This window comes from Sipha flava, unplaced genomic scaffold, assembly GCF_003268045.1.
Source record: "Sipha flava isolate LNK unplaced genomic scaffold, YSA_version1 588_pilon_pilon, whole genome shotgun sequence".
Lineage (NCBI taxonomy): Eukaryota > Metazoa > Arthropoda > Insecta > Hemiptera > Aphididae > Sipha > Sipha flava.
Genome location: NW_020273567.1, coordinates 46,294 through 64,338, shown reverse-complemented (window position 1 = coordinate 64,338; position 18,045 = coordinate 46,294). Strand labels below are relative to the sequence as shown.

General features: G+C 29.0%; 1 protein-coding gene across 2 annotated transcripts in view; it reads right to left on the bottom strand.

The window, feature by feature from the left end:
- The window catches only part of LOC112691272 (tachykinin-like peptides receptor 99D), a 55,394-nt gene extending 37,657 nt beyond the window's left edge, over positions 1-17,737 (bottom strand). Inside the window, exons 1-2 of one of the 2 annotated variants that reach the window (XM_025565433.1) lie at positions 17,450-17,737; positions 7,591-8,432 (exon numbers count right to left, since the gene is read on the bottom strand). In XM_025565433.1, coding sequence (XP_025421218.1) covers positions 7,591-7,905 — 315 coding nt within the window. In that variant the 5' untranslated portion in view covers positions 7,906-8,432; positions 17,450-17,737. Of the gene's footprint in view, positions 1-7,590; positions 8,433-14,950; positions 15,049-17,449 lie in introns of those variants that run through there. The other variant, XM_025565434.1, reaches the window with a different exon arrangement.
- Positions 17,738-18,045: the final 308 nt, after the last annotated feature.

Here is an 18,045-nt window from a genome sequence, read left to right as displayed (position 1 = left end):
CCCCCTCCTAAATATACGCAGCTGGAAGTATCAAAAATAAACGTTATCTCATTACCGTCAGCACGGCGTTTACCAACGGGTTCCGCCAATGATTTATTGTGATTTATCGTTGATCGTACGAGGCAATGTGCCGGTGGACGCGTGTCGATCGGTCATTTCGTCCGCGCGAACGAAACGTAAACAGTCTATAATAAGAACGACGATCGCACTAAACGATTATCGCAGATCGACCAGCGCGCGCGTGCCCGCGAACAATTAACAGCGGTCTCACTGCGAATTCCTGATTTTTTTTTCGATTTTCATTATTTTTTCGTTCCCGACACGAGACGGTGAACTCGTAGATTCCGAGTGCGAACTCTCGGCACCATCGGTTTTACGGTTTATTTTTTTCATTTTTATTTCTATTGCCCGTCACGCCCTTCCACCGTTGTTTTCGGCACAAACAACAAGTGCACACCGGAAACAGTAATTCAACCGACTGGCTTGAGCAGTCATTTAGTTTCGAAACGATTGGTTTACGGAATGTCCGCCGAACGTTCCGGGAATGTTAAACAACCGCTTAATAATTGAACAAGAAATCATTTCAATCATCTCAACTTTCTAATGGGTGCGGCGAACAGGGAAATTCGTAGCAAGAAAAGACATTTTCATCCAAACATTTTAACAAACGCACGCACGCATAACATTGGATAGCTTATTGGGAATCGTATGTACTTAACTTACGGAGTATAACTATAAATCTAATATAATTCTTTAGTGCGCCACAACTTTCGTTTGCCGAATAAAACATAATTACTCGAAATAGTTCAGTCGGAACAGTAATTTTGTAACTATTACACAATTAGTAAGCAAATACAATATCATAAATTTATTGTGTGTTAGAATTACTTCAAACTCCATATGTTTCCTTTTAATTTGATAAAATAAGACAATTTAATCTTATTAACGTGCGATATAGTGACCAAAGACTATTGTCCGAGATTTTTAATTTATAGTACAGTAATATATTTTCGTGCAATTTTAATTTAAACGAAGAATCATGTATTTATGTATATAATTGGTTATTATGATTATTTTTTGTTCCGATAACATTTCGAGGTTTATTTTCAAGCAGCAATAAGTTTTTATGATAATTGTGTTTTAAGATTTAAACGACTGTGAAGCGAATATGCAGTATGTACTATAGTGCGAATGAACATTTCCGAACGTCAATAAATCACTTTTATTAAGCGGTTGAAATGTAATTACACCGGCGTTGAAATATCAAATCATATTTTTTCGATGGATTACAATCTTACATTTTATATTCTTAATTATAAATAATTGCTTTAACGGGATATTATTACGATGCAGGTACCCGTATAACGATCATAATAATGTTATATCTCATGAAGTGCCAATGAGCAGAACACGTTCGAAAAATATTAAACATCGAAAGCACATTCGTGTACATTATTTTTGTCGATAGGTATTTTTTTCCACGCAAAATATCGCTTTGGTACGAACAATAAATTTACGTTCATCCTCGGCGGTGCATATCAGTGTTTTCTGTTTCTCGGCGTACGATTTTATACAAATGTGTTTAGCAATCCTTTTAATTGAAGTGTACACCGACGCAGCAGTACGGTTTAACAGTAATATTTATCCGTCTACTTACTGCAACACTCCGAACGATTGCTGAATTATTATAATATTTCAATCGCTAAATGTATTCCAAGTGGTCCACGAGGTTAAATTAAATAAATGTATATTCGTGTTGTGTTACAGTTTTATAGCATTAGCGCGTCGTCCTTGTATGCAAATTCGAAACAATTTCAAATGAAAATTACTCAAAAAAAAAAAAAAAAAAAAAAGAGAACACATGCCTACATAACACTTTATAGAAGTATGCAAACCAAAACTGCAGGATTCGATATGGTTTTAATGCGAAAATAAAACCTAAAATGTAGACACTGGAATGGTACGGTAAACTTATTAGATATCCCGATACGTCCAGGAGTCATGTGTTAACAAATAAATCTCTGTTAAGTCATGTGAGTTAGGTCTAAAATCAGTGCAAAACATTGGTAATTGGCTCAGATACTGTTTAGTAGGAAGCCATTACACATAATAAAATCATTTTTTTTGTCGGAGATTGATGATTGATAAATATTTATAAAACTAAGCAATACATAATAATAAAAATGTATAAAATATTTTAAGAGTTAATTCCATTAAAAACAATAGAGTGCCTACATAATACATTGTACATATATTCATTTTTTTTTTTCGACAGTTACTTGAAGCTTTGTGGTTTTTACCACATGATAAATTGGTTTCTTGTGTTATAAAAATGAAGTTATTTTCTAAGAAGTAGTGGATTAATAATAAAAATAACAAACAACGTATAAAAACAACTGACGTGTATTTAAAGAAGCTTTTCGCAGTTGTATGGTGTTGATTAACCCTACTATGCTAACATAGACTTCATTTCGGGTTAAATTAAAATGTGTTTGAAACATAAGACTTGAATATAATCTAGTTTTTATCGATAATTTGATTTTCAAAAATAAATTAATATTTTATATCAATGTATTCTATTTTTGGTACATAATAATCAATCTCAGTCGACTGTTCGGTTTTATAGTTGTTTCAAACCAACTGTTTGGTCTTTAGTAATTATATATAGCTTGATGTTTCGTAGTCTTTTAAAAAAAATATCATGGTTTTTTATCCCTATAAGGGAATGAAAATCCGAACCACAAATTATAATATACTATATATGTATGTTGTTATTCTTCACTTAATTTTCGTGGTTTTTCATTGATGGAATTAAAATTACTCGTTTTTTTGAACCATCTGATATTAGAATTCGATATTAATTATTCATATTTTAGAATTGCGACGTTTCACGCTATTTTCTTTGTGAAACTGCGTTGTGTTCAAAGTCATTATTAAATATTTTAGCAGAGGTAAATTATTTGTGTTTGGTTTGATGACTTAAACATGATCTCTTTACAGCCGGTTGATATGGGCATAATGACGCTGTGTGTATTAATTAATAATAATACTATACTTTAGTGTAAAGGTTCAGTGTACGACGGTAATAATAATAATACTATACGTATTTACTTCTTACTATAATACTTAGATTTTTTTATTTATAAATGCTTTGATTTACTAGATAACGTGTATCAATGATTACATAACTTCCATGGATCATCCACATACTCTTTCTCATAATTTTATATATTTATATACGTCACAAAGAATAAATTGCAGTTAAGAATATTAAAGTCTCTTATTGAAATCGCCTTTGTAATTTATTTACTACTTGTATTACATTTTGCGTTCATAAAAATTAAATTTGAAAATTTTTTGAACTTTAACTGTCAAAACGTTATGAATTTTCACGATTTCTATCAAGTCTTAAAAACATTTAAGGTTTATAAAAAATCATGCCTTAATATTTTTGGTCTTTTTTTTATTTATATAAGCGAAATATTCGAGGAACTTTATATTAAATTTTCAAGATTTTTTCAAACTTAAATTATTTTATTGACAATTTACAAAAATTTTAATAAAACATGGATAGTTATATAAAGCTTAAAAATAAAAATTATATCATCTTTAGAACACAAGAAAATTAGTTGTTGGTGCAAATTTCAAGTTTTAACAAAAATTATTTTTGAGTTACGTTAAAATCTTTTAGATTTTATCAAAAACAGTTGTCCCGTAAATACCAGTAAGTAGTAGTCAATTTTCATAGGCTTTTCTTAAGTATTTGTAAAACTGAGAAATTAAAAAAAACAACTTCCTCAATGTACCTACAGCTCAAGTTTTTTTTTAAGAAACTATTCCACTAATTAATAATCGAAACTTCCTGTCAAAATAATGGTTTGAATTGACAAAAATATGAAAATGTGCGTTTTTCTCAAAATCTAAAACTTTCGTCAATAAAGCCAATGAAAGTATAATACATCTAGAGATAAACTCTATACATTTTCTTTAAAATAAATCTATAATCCATAATCAATAGAAAATGTGTACAGCAATTTATGAAAAAAAATAATAAGTACAAATTATACATGTGAACATTATACGCGTTAGTAGGATCCACCTAAGGTGACATGCAGCATGAGAAACAAGAATGTAGGCTGATGATTACCTTCATTTGTTTTATTTTATTATTATTTGTTTTTTTTTTTTTTTTTTTTTTTTTTTAATCTATGAGTTGAAGATGTCTGTTATTTTGACGATTGACAATTTTACGATTCGTTTTCATAAGATATTTTCAGTGTGATTGTAATCTATTGTGTAATCTGGTACAAAATATTTTAGAAATTTGGTTTAAGGTTTGCACTATTTTAATCTTTTGTGTGCGTTGATTTTTTTAATGTATCAAAATACTAAAGAATTTAAACGGAGATAGAGAAGCATACATTTTATATTATTTGAATATAAGATATCGCAAAATCTCTGTTGGATGTCACGTTTGCTGAAAAATATTTTAGAATTACTTTCATAATAAATAAAACAAATTGACTCACATAAAAAAAGCAGAAAATTAGTGTTAAAATATATTTTACGAAAAGTATTTAAATATCAATACATAACTAAACACATATCGATTATGTATTGCCATATGACAGCTCTAAAGATTGGGATTGAAGTTTAGGCAAGTTTTTTGAGTATAAATCATTTTGGGAAAATTACGAGAGGGTTCGTGAAAATAGAACATAACATTTTTTTTTTTTTTTTATTCAAGATTGTAAGTTTAACTATACTTATGTAGCTATTTGTTTCCGTATTGTGGAGTATAATTTGTACGATTTATTCACATAGCTCGTAACTCGAAACATTTAACAGTAGAATAAATTATGTAATGTAGTATGAATAAAAAATATATAGCTATATAGTTATCCTTTTTGCGCTAAGTTTTTGAATACCTTTGCTGGTTTACAAGTGCGAAATCATAATAAACACATTACGTTATTTGACAGTGTTGACAAGAATAGGTATAATTATTTTATTACAACATTTTAAAAATGTTGTTAAGTTGTGTTTAATGTTAGATTTTATAATTAATTTTGTTATTATTTATATTAGATCAAAATAAAATGCAGTTTTTTCCAATTTACAGATATTTTTTGTTGATCATGTAACATGGAGACTATTTTGATACTGAATCAGTTTCGGAGAGAATATGTGCTCAATGATTATATTACAAAGCTTATTTTTATTTATTTATTTTTTTATATTATAATACAAAATATACATATTATACAGAATTTGACTAAGACATTATTACGAGTATTCAGTCAGCCCACAGCCATAAATTTATTTGGGATACTGAACAAAACACGATTGTGAATTTTAAATAATTTAGACGATGTAGTTGTATAATATAGTATTATAACCTATAATGTAGATATGAAGATAATTCTCAACTTTTTGAGGCACTCATATATACACCCATAGACGAATTTTGGGTGGCTGGGAGAACTTGGGTTCCAGGTGGTAAATTTTGGAGAGAATTTTGATATAATACAGTACCTAGGTGATTTGAGTGACAAAAAAGTAATGATAGTTATAAAATTATTATTGTGCTTTTAATTTATCACGAAACATGAATTGATAATACCAGGATTCAAGACACAGAAAAATATATTGTAGTTTAGTAGTTTGAGAATTGAGACACATAGAATAGATGAAACCAGAATGGAAATTGACAAGATATTACATGGGCTCTTATAGCTAAAAATATATCGTTGACATGTTTAAACGGTCGTGCCGGTAATAATAATCTTAGTTCGTAACGTTTATCGGTTTGTGTACTCGTTATCTATTACCTATATTCGTAATCACAAACATTATTATATATGGAATTGTCTTGTGTTAATTCAAATATTCTCATACATATAGGGAATTGTACACGTTAAGGGAGGTTATTTTATACGTCGTCACTTTACCTATTATATTGAGGTTTTTTGTATAAATAATAATAAATATACCTACTATAATTACGTAATATATGATTCAATAAATGTATTCTTTATGTATAACTAGTGTATCTTTCTGATTATTAGTACAGCAAAGAATGTATTGGTTTCAGTATTATATGTGTTATTTTAAAAACAAGCCTATTGCTAAAGAAATTTAGGTTGAGAAAGGGCTTTTTTTTCTTATCTGGAGTGCAAAATTTCAAAATACGTCTTTGCACACACCATACATTTTTTATAAGTCAACTTTACATCTCTTGTGATTTATTTGTCTTCGTTTGGAAAATATTGTTATCGTTGAAGTGGGTGTATCGATACACAGTAATTCAATAACTTACAGAGCTGATAACCGCTTACATATTTATTAGTTAATTTCATGAAATTATTGACCTTCTGCAGGTAAATTAAGTCGAGTTAACGTATTGAATATAGATTAAGAACTTATAATATATTTTGTGTATTTATGTTTTACAAGTATTTACAAATAAAACACAATAAATTGTACTAAATTTACTCGTATGTTAAAAATCAATTTTGATTAAGAACTTCATTGTTGTAGTGGTAAGCTAAGATTTTTCAAACTTTTGACATTTAACTGTTCACTTTAGCTTACATATTTATTGATATAGTAATAAATGGGCTAGAGAATTAGTAACAACTAATATGATGTAAGTAATAATTACAAGAGTGATATTAATGATAACAAAATATATCATTTCGAATAATAAAATATTTATAATTTAGAAAATAATATTAATGATAGATGGTTATTATACATTTTATTATAACTTTTATACACATTGCGATCAACAAAGACAAAATGATCTACATTAAATAAATAGACGATGCAGCTTATTTGTAAAATTATTGAATAAGTAAAAAATCTGGTAAATTATTGAACTGAATTTAAAAAGTTTCTATGTTATGGTTACTGAATTCCACGCGCATAAAAAGTACTATGTAATCATGATTAAATAGTATGACTTATGGATGATAAAAAATGTAAATGAAGGTACATAAAGTTAATTAAATATAATGATAATCTCAATATTACATTTAAAATATCATTTCTGCGAAACTCATAAGCGAGAACACACAAAAAAGGGGGGGGGGAAAGCATGTGACCATGTTTTGAATAGAAAAATAATGCTAAATTTAGCAGGACTCGGGGAAATATTTAAAAAAAAACGTAGAAGGAATATCTGTGATCGATGGCGGTTCGCTGCGTACTCCCTCGGTGGTGGCTTTTTAAACCAGATGCAAGTCACAAGTATCAAGTGACAAGTGTCAGAACAGGGCTGTCGGATCGATTGGCATCCAGTCGAGCACTAATCGGCAGGAGAGAAGTACGACTAAGTGAACCAACAAAAAAATGAATTTTTCAAAACTTGTTACGTACCTCCAAACGATAAATGGTTCACAGCCCAAAGATATTTATTTTTTTCTATTTTCTGTTAGAAAAGACACTTTTTTCTGAAGTCAAACTTCAACCTCTACTTTGATCGTTGACGTAAATGAAAACTTGTGGCACGCAAAAAAACGTAAAACAGACGCGTGGGGATGGAAAAAAAAAAGTATAAGAAAATAAAGAATTCGGATCGGCACTTACTTCGAACGGCACGGCGAAAAGGGCGATGAGTATATCGGCGAACGCCAAGTTGGCCAGATAATGATTGGTGACGGACCGCATCCGTTTGCTGGTGGTGATGGCCCAAATGACTAGCCCGTTGCCGGCCACGGCGATAACCGATATTGACCCATAGAGCACGGACAGGACGACCACCAGTATGGTGGGCACTTCGTACAGGTCGTACTCCAGCAGGTCGTGCGGCAGCGTGTCGTTGCCGGTCACGTTGGTAGTCGTCTGGTTGTCTATGAAGTTTACCGCGACCGCGGTCGCAACTGCGGCTGCAGTGGTAGCCATTGCACTACGCGGTAGCGACGGCGGTGGGGTCCGTTGAAACGTGGCAACATCGGGCGGCAAACCGGTTTGGTCGCCCGCTATTGGTCGCGGGCTTTGCGGCGTTGCCGTCCCGTCATCCCTGCGTGTCCCAGGCACCGGTCCAGAGACGCTGCGCCTTAACAAACCTTAATCGCGGTACAACGGCAATACGTGTTCAGCGAGATCGGATGGATATGGAGAATGTACGACGAACTCTATCGTGGTTACGGAAACGTTTTTATTTCTTTTATCTCAAGATTTACCGTGATTTTTCTCGCGACGGACGACAATGGACAAAATGAACGATCCGGCTACTGTGTCGGTTTGATGTAAAATATTGTTATGATTCGCACTCACAAACCGTATTCTGTTCACATCGACGAAGAAAGAGAGACAGAGAGATAAAAAAAAACCGTTATCTTTTAGATACTTGACAATGCGGTGACGGCGACTTAATGGTAATAAATATATTAGGCGTTCGGCGACTGGTTGTATTCGATACCTATAACCTATTGACGGATAAAGATAAAAGATAAAACTTTAAAATTGTGGCAAAAGTTAGAATAAAAACATTTATCTAAATCATGTTTATTATGATTACTATTTTTATCGTTCCATTGTAAAAAAAATGTGGTCTTATTTATTCCAGTTGGATGGGATCCTCTTCATTGAAATATAATATATATAATATAAATATAATTCGATTTTGTGGATTAAATTAATACCCAAATGTCTGTAAATTTTTGTATTTAAGTACTTAAAACAGTTGCTCCAGCAAAATAATATTTGATGTATACGTAGTTTGGATTTTTGTGTCTTAAATTTTGCAACTATTAATATAATTAAATTGATCAGACTTTCGTATATAAATTATTGATCTTGAAATTGCCAAAAAAATATTCCGAATATACCAAACGGTATTTGGTCGAAAAATAATTTTGTGTACTAATGTATAATTATTATAATGTTACGAAATGGTTTCCGTGGTATTTTAATTTAACAATTTTCAAGTATAATCAAACATTTATTTATTTAATCTTCGAATACCTTATATTAATTAATATTTACATTGTTAAATTATATTTTTTTTTAACACTTGTATCCAATTATATATCAAAATAAATATAATTTTGTTTTAATTTTATTGGAAATATTTAAAAGACAGTAACTATTATTTCAACATCCCCCTGTAGAGGGAGATCAGAATACTTCCACGGTTCCTCAGCCGGTCGTAAGAGTTGACTAAATGAGGTTGCGTCAGGTTGACAGCCGGTGTAAACATTTTGTCGAAGAGTATGAGGAGTCCGAAACAAAACATAAGTGGTTTATCCCATATCGGATGTGCACGGGGACAACAAGTGAGAAGAAGTATCATAGTTAGAGGTGGAGGAGGCCTAGATGATACCAGCCGGACAGCCAGTGTAGTAGCTGGTTCACCAGTTATGTGTTTAGGTCTACCCAACACGGGTAATTGCAACGGTGTAGGGTCATCACCATTGCGTTCCGGGTTAAATCGGCGTCTAGGTGTGAGAGATAGCTATTAAGTGAAAACAGAAAAGTGGAATTTTGGTACGTTAACAGGCATAAGTAATGAATTAGCGGAAGTATTGAAGAAAAGGAAAGTAAACATTTGTTGTGTTCAGGAAACTAAGTAGAAAGAAAAGAAAATAAAATAAATAGGAGAGGACAATAAAATAATATATTCGAGTAGGAATATTACTAGGAATTGGGTTAGAATAATATTGGACGAGGAGATGAAACGACGTAAGGAGAAAGAGTGATAGAATTATTACGGTAAAATTGGTATTTGAGGAAAAAGTCTTAAACGTAATAAGTGCATATGCGCCACAAGTAGGATGTGAAGAAAAGGAAAAGGAAAAGTTTTGACGGGAGATGAATGAGATGATGCAAGGAATACCAGGAAAATAAGTTAATGTGATTAATGGTGATGGATGTACATAAATGGACATATGGGTAGTAAGAGGTAGATTATGAAACAGTTCGTGGATGATATGGATTTGGCGAGAGGAATGAGGATGGAGAAATAGTTTTGGATTTTTCATCTCGTTCGAGCTTGTAATAATCAATACATATTTTAAAGAAAGAGAAGAGTATTATAAAACATATAAGAGTGGAAGAAATTGGTTGCAGATTGATTATCTTATGTGGAAGAGAGTGATTATAAATACGCCACCGAATGATGATAACCATTATCTTCGGATATTCTTTAAATATCAATAAGAAGTTCGAATAAACATTAGCTAGCAATAATAAACAAATTTAATCAATTATTTAAAAACTTCACATAAGCCAATTTTTTCGTCCCCACGAAATGTATTCTAAATCTAAATAAGTTACCCTTTTCTTAGTAGAATTTCCTCTAGAGGTTAACAGAAATAATTCGAGTATATAGTATGGATTTTCTCAAATTTCCTTCCGTATCATAATGATATTATATGATCAATTGATAAGCTTCTTAAAAATGTTTACACTCAAAAAAGTGCATTATTTTATAAATGTTTGTTGTATAAAAATAAGTGTACATAAATACGGCAGCATAAATTTAATCATTTAATATTATTTATTTGTTTAGAACAGTGATTCCCAACCTTTTTCCTTTGGCAGGACATTTTGGCAAACAATTATCTTCAAGCGGGCCACAAAGTATAAAAGTTCAAAAATAATCTTATATATTGGACTGGTTTTCTTATATTTTGTTGTCTATTGAAAAGATTATGAATTGAGGTATACATAATTGTATTTTTTGGAATAATTATTTAAAAGAATTCATAAATTTAAATAAAAATAATATATGAAAATAAATAATTTAAAATTTTATTTTTATTTTAGAAAATTCGTAATGGGCCGTGGGTTGGGCACCATTGGTTTAGAAAATTTAAGTAAATAAACGAGATTTCTTAAATTATGAAATCAACGTATTAAATGTTCCAAATCAAAAGAGTGTTTTGTTGACTTTGAAAAATCTATATATTTAATCTATGAAAGGTAACTCGAGTATCAAAATGTCAACTATTTGGTGAAGGAATCAATTTGAGTAAGTTTTAAAAATAAAATCATGGGAGGAAATTCGAGGATTAGACCGAAGGCGATTCGTTAGTCCATAGTTTATATTATATAATAATGGTTACAATATATATATATATATATGTAAGAGATATCATTGTTGTATGAGCCATGAGTGAAGATAGTTTAGTGGACAATTCGGTAAATTGGTACGTAACAAATAACACTGTTTTCTGGTACACGCGTGCACGTGCAAGACAGACATGGTTAAAAATGATTTTTTTATTATATTTTTCAATGATTTTGAACAGTTGTAACTTATTCATACTGATTAGGTATATTAAGTGTTTGAAATATTATTTTATTGTAGATGAAGTATTTAGATTCCATTAATATTGTTGTTCCATATAAAAACTATAAATTCATGGATTTTTTTTTCTTCTAAACAATTTAAAAATAAATTCCGTTTTAACTGTAGAGCTTTTCAATCTTCAAATGCTGATAATAGAGGCGAAAAAATGTATTTGACTTTTACAATATTTCTGGCTTCTTTTTTTATGACTCATCCTCCGTGTTAATTTTCGTTTATTTATTATTAATGGTCATCTTTAAAGTGAACAATGTGTTATTATATATTTAATCCTATTCAAATCTAAGTTACATTTTTTTTTTTTTTTTTGAAGGCAATGATTGATATTACAATTCGAAGAACATTTGTTGTTTTGTTTTAATAATAATGATATTTTATCTAAGTATAAAGTAACAGTATAGCGAAAAAGCCAAAATATAAGTATAGAAACCACTTAAAGGAATCAATCCTTTTTTTGAAATCAACTTAATTATCTAAAATCACTATATCAAATTCCTTTTAAATAAATAAAACAAAAAAACTAAAAAAATAAGGTACCTCATCTATGTATTAAGATTTCGTTGAAAATAAATAAATCAAAATTAAAAAAATTAAATAAAAAAGTAATATTGAATGCAATACTTTTCAAAAGAATAGAACACATACTTTCAATCAAGTTCGAACTCATTTATTATACTATTCACTCATTATTTATGATGAATATTGATAATTTTAAAACCTCCAATGTGTGAACTTCCCGTATGTACATACTTCAGTAAATTAATTGGAATATACGAACACCTTTTGATAACAATCAAAAACGAAAACTCATAAATAATAACAGTAGCTTAAAATTACAAATAATTTTTTCCACCTAATATTTTCTAGTAATATTACGACTCATACAAATATTTTCATCAAAGAGTCAAGTTATCATCATTATTTATGTCATAAAATAAAGTAAAACAAAATAAACTGTGATGTAATTATTTTATTTTTATTTTTTGAATAATACTTTGAATCATTACGTTATAAAATATTAGTTAAATAAAGTATTCTATAGATAACATTATGTAATTGGTATGACGTTTAATAAGACTTTACTTTATTACATTTTAAGATCTACATCAAATATAACACAATTAACTATAAGTCATTTAAACAATTATTATTTATTCAATTTACTTCGGGCTTTTATTTTAAAATATTTGTTCGTGCAGTAGTTATGGTAATCAAATCTCACACTGTGCACTTGAAATTATTTCGAAAACTTGTGTATACAGTGAACATGTTTTATAAATGACATACTTTGAAAGGGGGATTTTTAATTTTTATTCGCAATCTTACAACTTTTAATTAAAATTGAATGTTAAAAGTAATAAAACCACTGTTTGACTGTTAAGTAAAATGCTTAGGTTTGTTAGATTTAAATTGTTTTAGATAATGGTTTTACGCCTGCGTACATTTGAGTGTCCTATAAATTAATCAAGCCAATTTCACATTTTATAATGGAATCGTAGAAGTATTATAAGTAGCAAGTGTATTTACAACTAATTCGATTTCTGAATTCGTTTTGTTATTGCCACTACGGATTAAATAATAAAAATATACACATGTACCTATACTTTTAAATGTTGAAAGCTACCGTTGAGAATATAAAATTTAGAATATCTATATTATGCTGCAATAATACGCTTTACGTTTAATAAATCGGTTTAATAAATCACTTTCAAGTTATTAAAACGTGTATGCGTAAATTGATTAAACATGTAATGGTATTTAAATTGCCAATATACAAAAATATAAGTTCATAAATATACGTTAGGTTTGTTAGGCTCTATATTTATTCATTAGGCCCTATATTATATATCAGCAATGGACAATTGGCAGCCCGCGTACTTTTTTTTTCTGGCCCGTGATACATTTTCTAATCACTCCATTACATTTTAGTATTTACCAGTATTTAACTTTATCACGTTGATCGTAAAATGTAGGTATTATATTTTCATTGATCTCCAGCTAAATCATTAAATGTCTAAGTATAATATATATCTATATCGGTAGGTATAGCTAACATAGCTATTAGCTATAGATATTGGGCACTTATTTTATTGTAATGGTTCAGTTGTAAAATTATATTATTTAAAATCAATTCTAATGATTGATTTCAATGACCTTTTTTTCATTTTTCATTTTTTTACTATGGTCCGTCAGATTTTAAAATCCTAAAAATTGGCCCCGTTGTTGCTTTGAGTTTCTGTCAAATATAAAAAAAAAAATTAATTTCAAATTGTTCATATTACCCCTCCTAAAAATGTCCACAACTAATAATAACTGTACAGAAAAAGTTTGAGAAAAATCTATTAATTTCAACATGTGCTACAAAAGATCTGAATTTTTATATAATCAATTATAACTCCGGTAAAAAAAATGTTACAAAAAATTCTTTGAAATATAAATTATAGAAAACACAATATAACACAATTTGTTTCCCATACCATGTATTATACATTTTAAAATTTTTCAAATATTTGTATTAAAACGGCAGTAAAAATAAATTCATAATCATTATCGGTCGATTGCTCAAATAAATATGTGGCTTTTTACCTAGTACAGACACCCGTATTTTGCGATTTTTACGTGAAGATTATTTCCATAACTCATTGTGACATTCATAACTCGAACAACATAAGTTAGTATTATCCATATCGTTGTAGATTATTACATTTTGGACTTATGTGATATCGGGTTTATTAAGTCATTATAGATTATCAATTATTAATTTGCGATTTATTGATTTATTTCTTAGTCGACTTAGAATAATCGTAGCCATACATAAATATTGATGTGTGATTTCTCAATTTGTTTTATTTTGTATGCAATAAATTTTATTTGATACAATGGTTAACTGGAATAGTTTCCATAAGTCAAAATATATATTTTTTAATTAGATACAGTTTAAATCAAATAGCAGTAAATTACCATCGAACAAGCGAGTTTTGTCAGTACTATTTTTTAATATAAAAGAAGTTAATTTACATTTGTATCAAAATGCTATGTCAGTACTAAAAGAAGCAGTTATTTTGATAACGATGAAATTGTGTTTTGATTAAGCAACTATTAGAGAGTGAAATCATGTATTAACTATTATATTTATAAAATTATATTTAAAAGTGTGTTCGATTTAAAATTTAAGATAACATTGGGCCTAGACGTAACCATTTTTAAAATTTTCCAACCCAAACAAATTAACAAATTCCAATTAACCCTAACAATTTCAATCCAGGCATACAAAACAGTATTGTAATAGATTCTGTAAATTATGTATGTGATGATATTATTAAATTATTTAAAGACTATTAGAAAAGCATCCAAGAGATTATTAACACGAGTTTGTAGAATGAACAGTAATTTATATAGATTGAATTCACACTCGGTAGATGAATTAAGCTATTTGAATAGCTTGAAAAAATATATATATTTATTTAGTGAATAGTTTTGATTAACACTCAAAGAAGAAAGTAACTGAAGAAATATTTGAGTTTCTATTGTACGATTAAACATAAAAGTATGGTATTTCAGTATGGTAAGTATTTCACTACCTTCAATCAAACACCTTTACAATACTTTTATAAAAAATCTCTTACTTTATACCTCTATAGATAAAGATCTAGCACAGAAAATAGTTCAAAAATGTTGTGTTCATTTTTGGTATTTATCAGCAGAATTATCCGAATTTGCTTTTATCGATGAAGCTGTACTACTGGAGACTAAAAAAAAAAAAAAAATTAATCATTCTCTAAATAACTATAAATTTTAGCAGATTTAATTTCAAATGCATAACGTTCAATTATCTCTAAAAATTGAAAACAAGTTATTAGAAAAAGAAATCGATGATTTTATATGTGTTAACAAATGTTTGAATGAAGACCTTATAAATTGGGCAGATAATAAAGATTATAATAAACCTCTTTGAATTTTAAAAAATATTCCATTTATAAATGGTGTTGCAGAAAGAGGAATTTAACTTATAGATGATTAAAGTAACAAAATAACCAAAGGTGAATCTCAAAAACAATACTTACTACAAGTTGTTTGAGTTTATCGCAAAAAATTATCCAGACCACAAAAAAAAAAATATAATTACACAATCATTAATTTAGTTTTATACTTTATATTTAAAATATATTGAAGATATAAGTAGTAAGTTATTATATTAATATTTATTGCTGTATTTTTCTGCTTAATTTTTTGTATTTTAAGGAAATATCTCAATTTTTTATGATTTTTTTTTTTTAATCCCCGGATTAAAATATTTGATAGAGTGAAATATTTGTAAACTAATTTGAACAAAACAAATAATTATAAATTTAATTGTCTATAATTTGTATTTAAACGAATTGTTCGTAATATTTTGTTTACTTGAAGAATATCAATAAAATTAATAGTATAGAAAATGTTCTAATTTTGTAGCTTCAAAGCTTTTGTGACACTAGTTTTTATTTTGTTAAAATGAAAGAATTTGCCTGAAACTTCTTTTATATGATTTTTTTTAGTTTTTGAACCTTTTTATAAATATATTATAAAATCAAAATGAAAAATTATGTCCATCCTAATATACATATATACTATTTGAATATTATAGACGTATTATTATTATTATTATTATTATTTTATTAATCATAAATTTCTAAATTAATATTTATTATAATTTAATCAGTGTGTTCACTAAAATTAGTTAACATTTTCTTTGATTATGGGTAAAACGTTAATCAACATATTTCCTAACCAATGACACTTAAAATTGAGGGTGTTTTCCTCAGACAATTTGTAAAATATCCACTGTCATGTATTTGTATACACCACAAAGAAATATAATATAAAATAATCCTTTAATTTAGATATTACATTTATTTAGAATATCGATAAAAATGAATGATTGTACTGTGAAATAATTTGTATAAAATTAAGATGTATAATTTATTATGCATTATTAATATTCTTATTTACTATTTACGATTAATATAGATTGTTCGTGGCATATAAAAATATTGAAATTAATGACAGCTTGTTTATTTTAGTATTTGTAAGCAAGTTAAAAACTTTGGAAAAATTCTTATATTTTTCTTGTGTACTTATCTAAAGTACGTACTAAAGTATAAATACAACATATAGTATGGACGAAAAATTTTAAATAATATTTTCATAATTACTTGCATTAATAATTATTAAAAATATCAGTATTTTCAATCCAAATAATAGAAAAAACTGTCTCAAATATAATAAATGATAAAAAACGTCTTGGAAAATAAAATATTAATTGAAAATTTCATACGCACAAAAAATATGAATTTACTTTTCAATATAAAATAAGTAGGTAATGAAAATTGTAATATACCGATTTTCTTTAATAATATAATACGTATTAAAATGTATGAATATTTTGATACTTATTTTCTTTTTTTTTGGTTTAATCAAATGCATTTTGTATTCGTTAGTCTTATAAAACTAACGTTATTCTTTTTGTTGAATAAGTTTGTCGACCAAATTTGGTAAAATAATTTCAAACAAAGTACACAAGTATGCATTCACAATCGCGTAATATATAATTGGTTTTAGAATGTGCCGTTCAAGAAAGCAAGTGATTAGCGATTATGCATTCAAGAAAACGTCGTAAATTTATTTATTTTTTTTTTTACTTTTTTTTTTTGTTGAGCATATGACATTAGTAACAACTGTACTTTATTACGATCATAATATGACAAAAGTAGATAGTTTTCGATCGTGATGTTTATGTAATGGTTTTTTTTTTTTTTTGTTATCTAAACGGTCGTTAAATAAAAAACCGATTGGAAATCAAACCACACATTCGTATTCCCCACGTCGTTAGTGAGCAAACGTACCGTGGAATTCGGTACGTGCGGCTTAAAAATAGAGCGATAGGTATAACTACTTGGACACGCATGAGCTTAATGTGTTGTCCATAAAAGCGAATGAGAACATATTATTAAAACATTAAAACCGTACGAAAACAATAATGCAACAATGTAAATATCGTTAACTACCGTAAAGAATACCGGTCAGAGGTGAAACATAAAATTAGCATAAAATTATTAATTCTTGTTCAGGAGTATGATTATTTTATGTACTTACTGAATTGTATTTTTTTTATATATATATACTTTTTTTACGTTTTATTTATTTTTTTTTTAATTGTTATATTTTATTCAACAGTCAATGTGGTGTTATTATGTGGTCGAACGGAAAGTTTGCAGATCTATATTATAACGTTTATCGTCGAAAGGAGCAGGATAACGAGCACGTTTCGCGAGAATTGCACACACGCGGTCCGATCGAGCGAGACACGGCCGTACCGAGGGTTCGTGCGAAGGGACCACACCGTACGGTTTTACGGTTACACTAAACGCACTAACAGCCGGCACAGGATGACGACGGCGACGACGACGCGGCCGCAGACTTGCCAGCTACACGATATTTACCGTGCCAGCGGTGGTCCCGGCGGGTCGACCGTTCGCGCGCGCGAAACCGTGTGGGCCGACGACGGTGGCACGAAACGATCGCCCGTGCTGATACGTACGAAAGCTGCGCAGGGATGAGCACGGGTAACGCGTTTTTCCGGTCTTCGGAAGCGAGACGGATGTTCACGGTCTATCGATAGCCTGGATCGTATTTTAACGCTTTGCACGGGATACGAAAAAGAAACACTCACACACACATACCTAACCGAT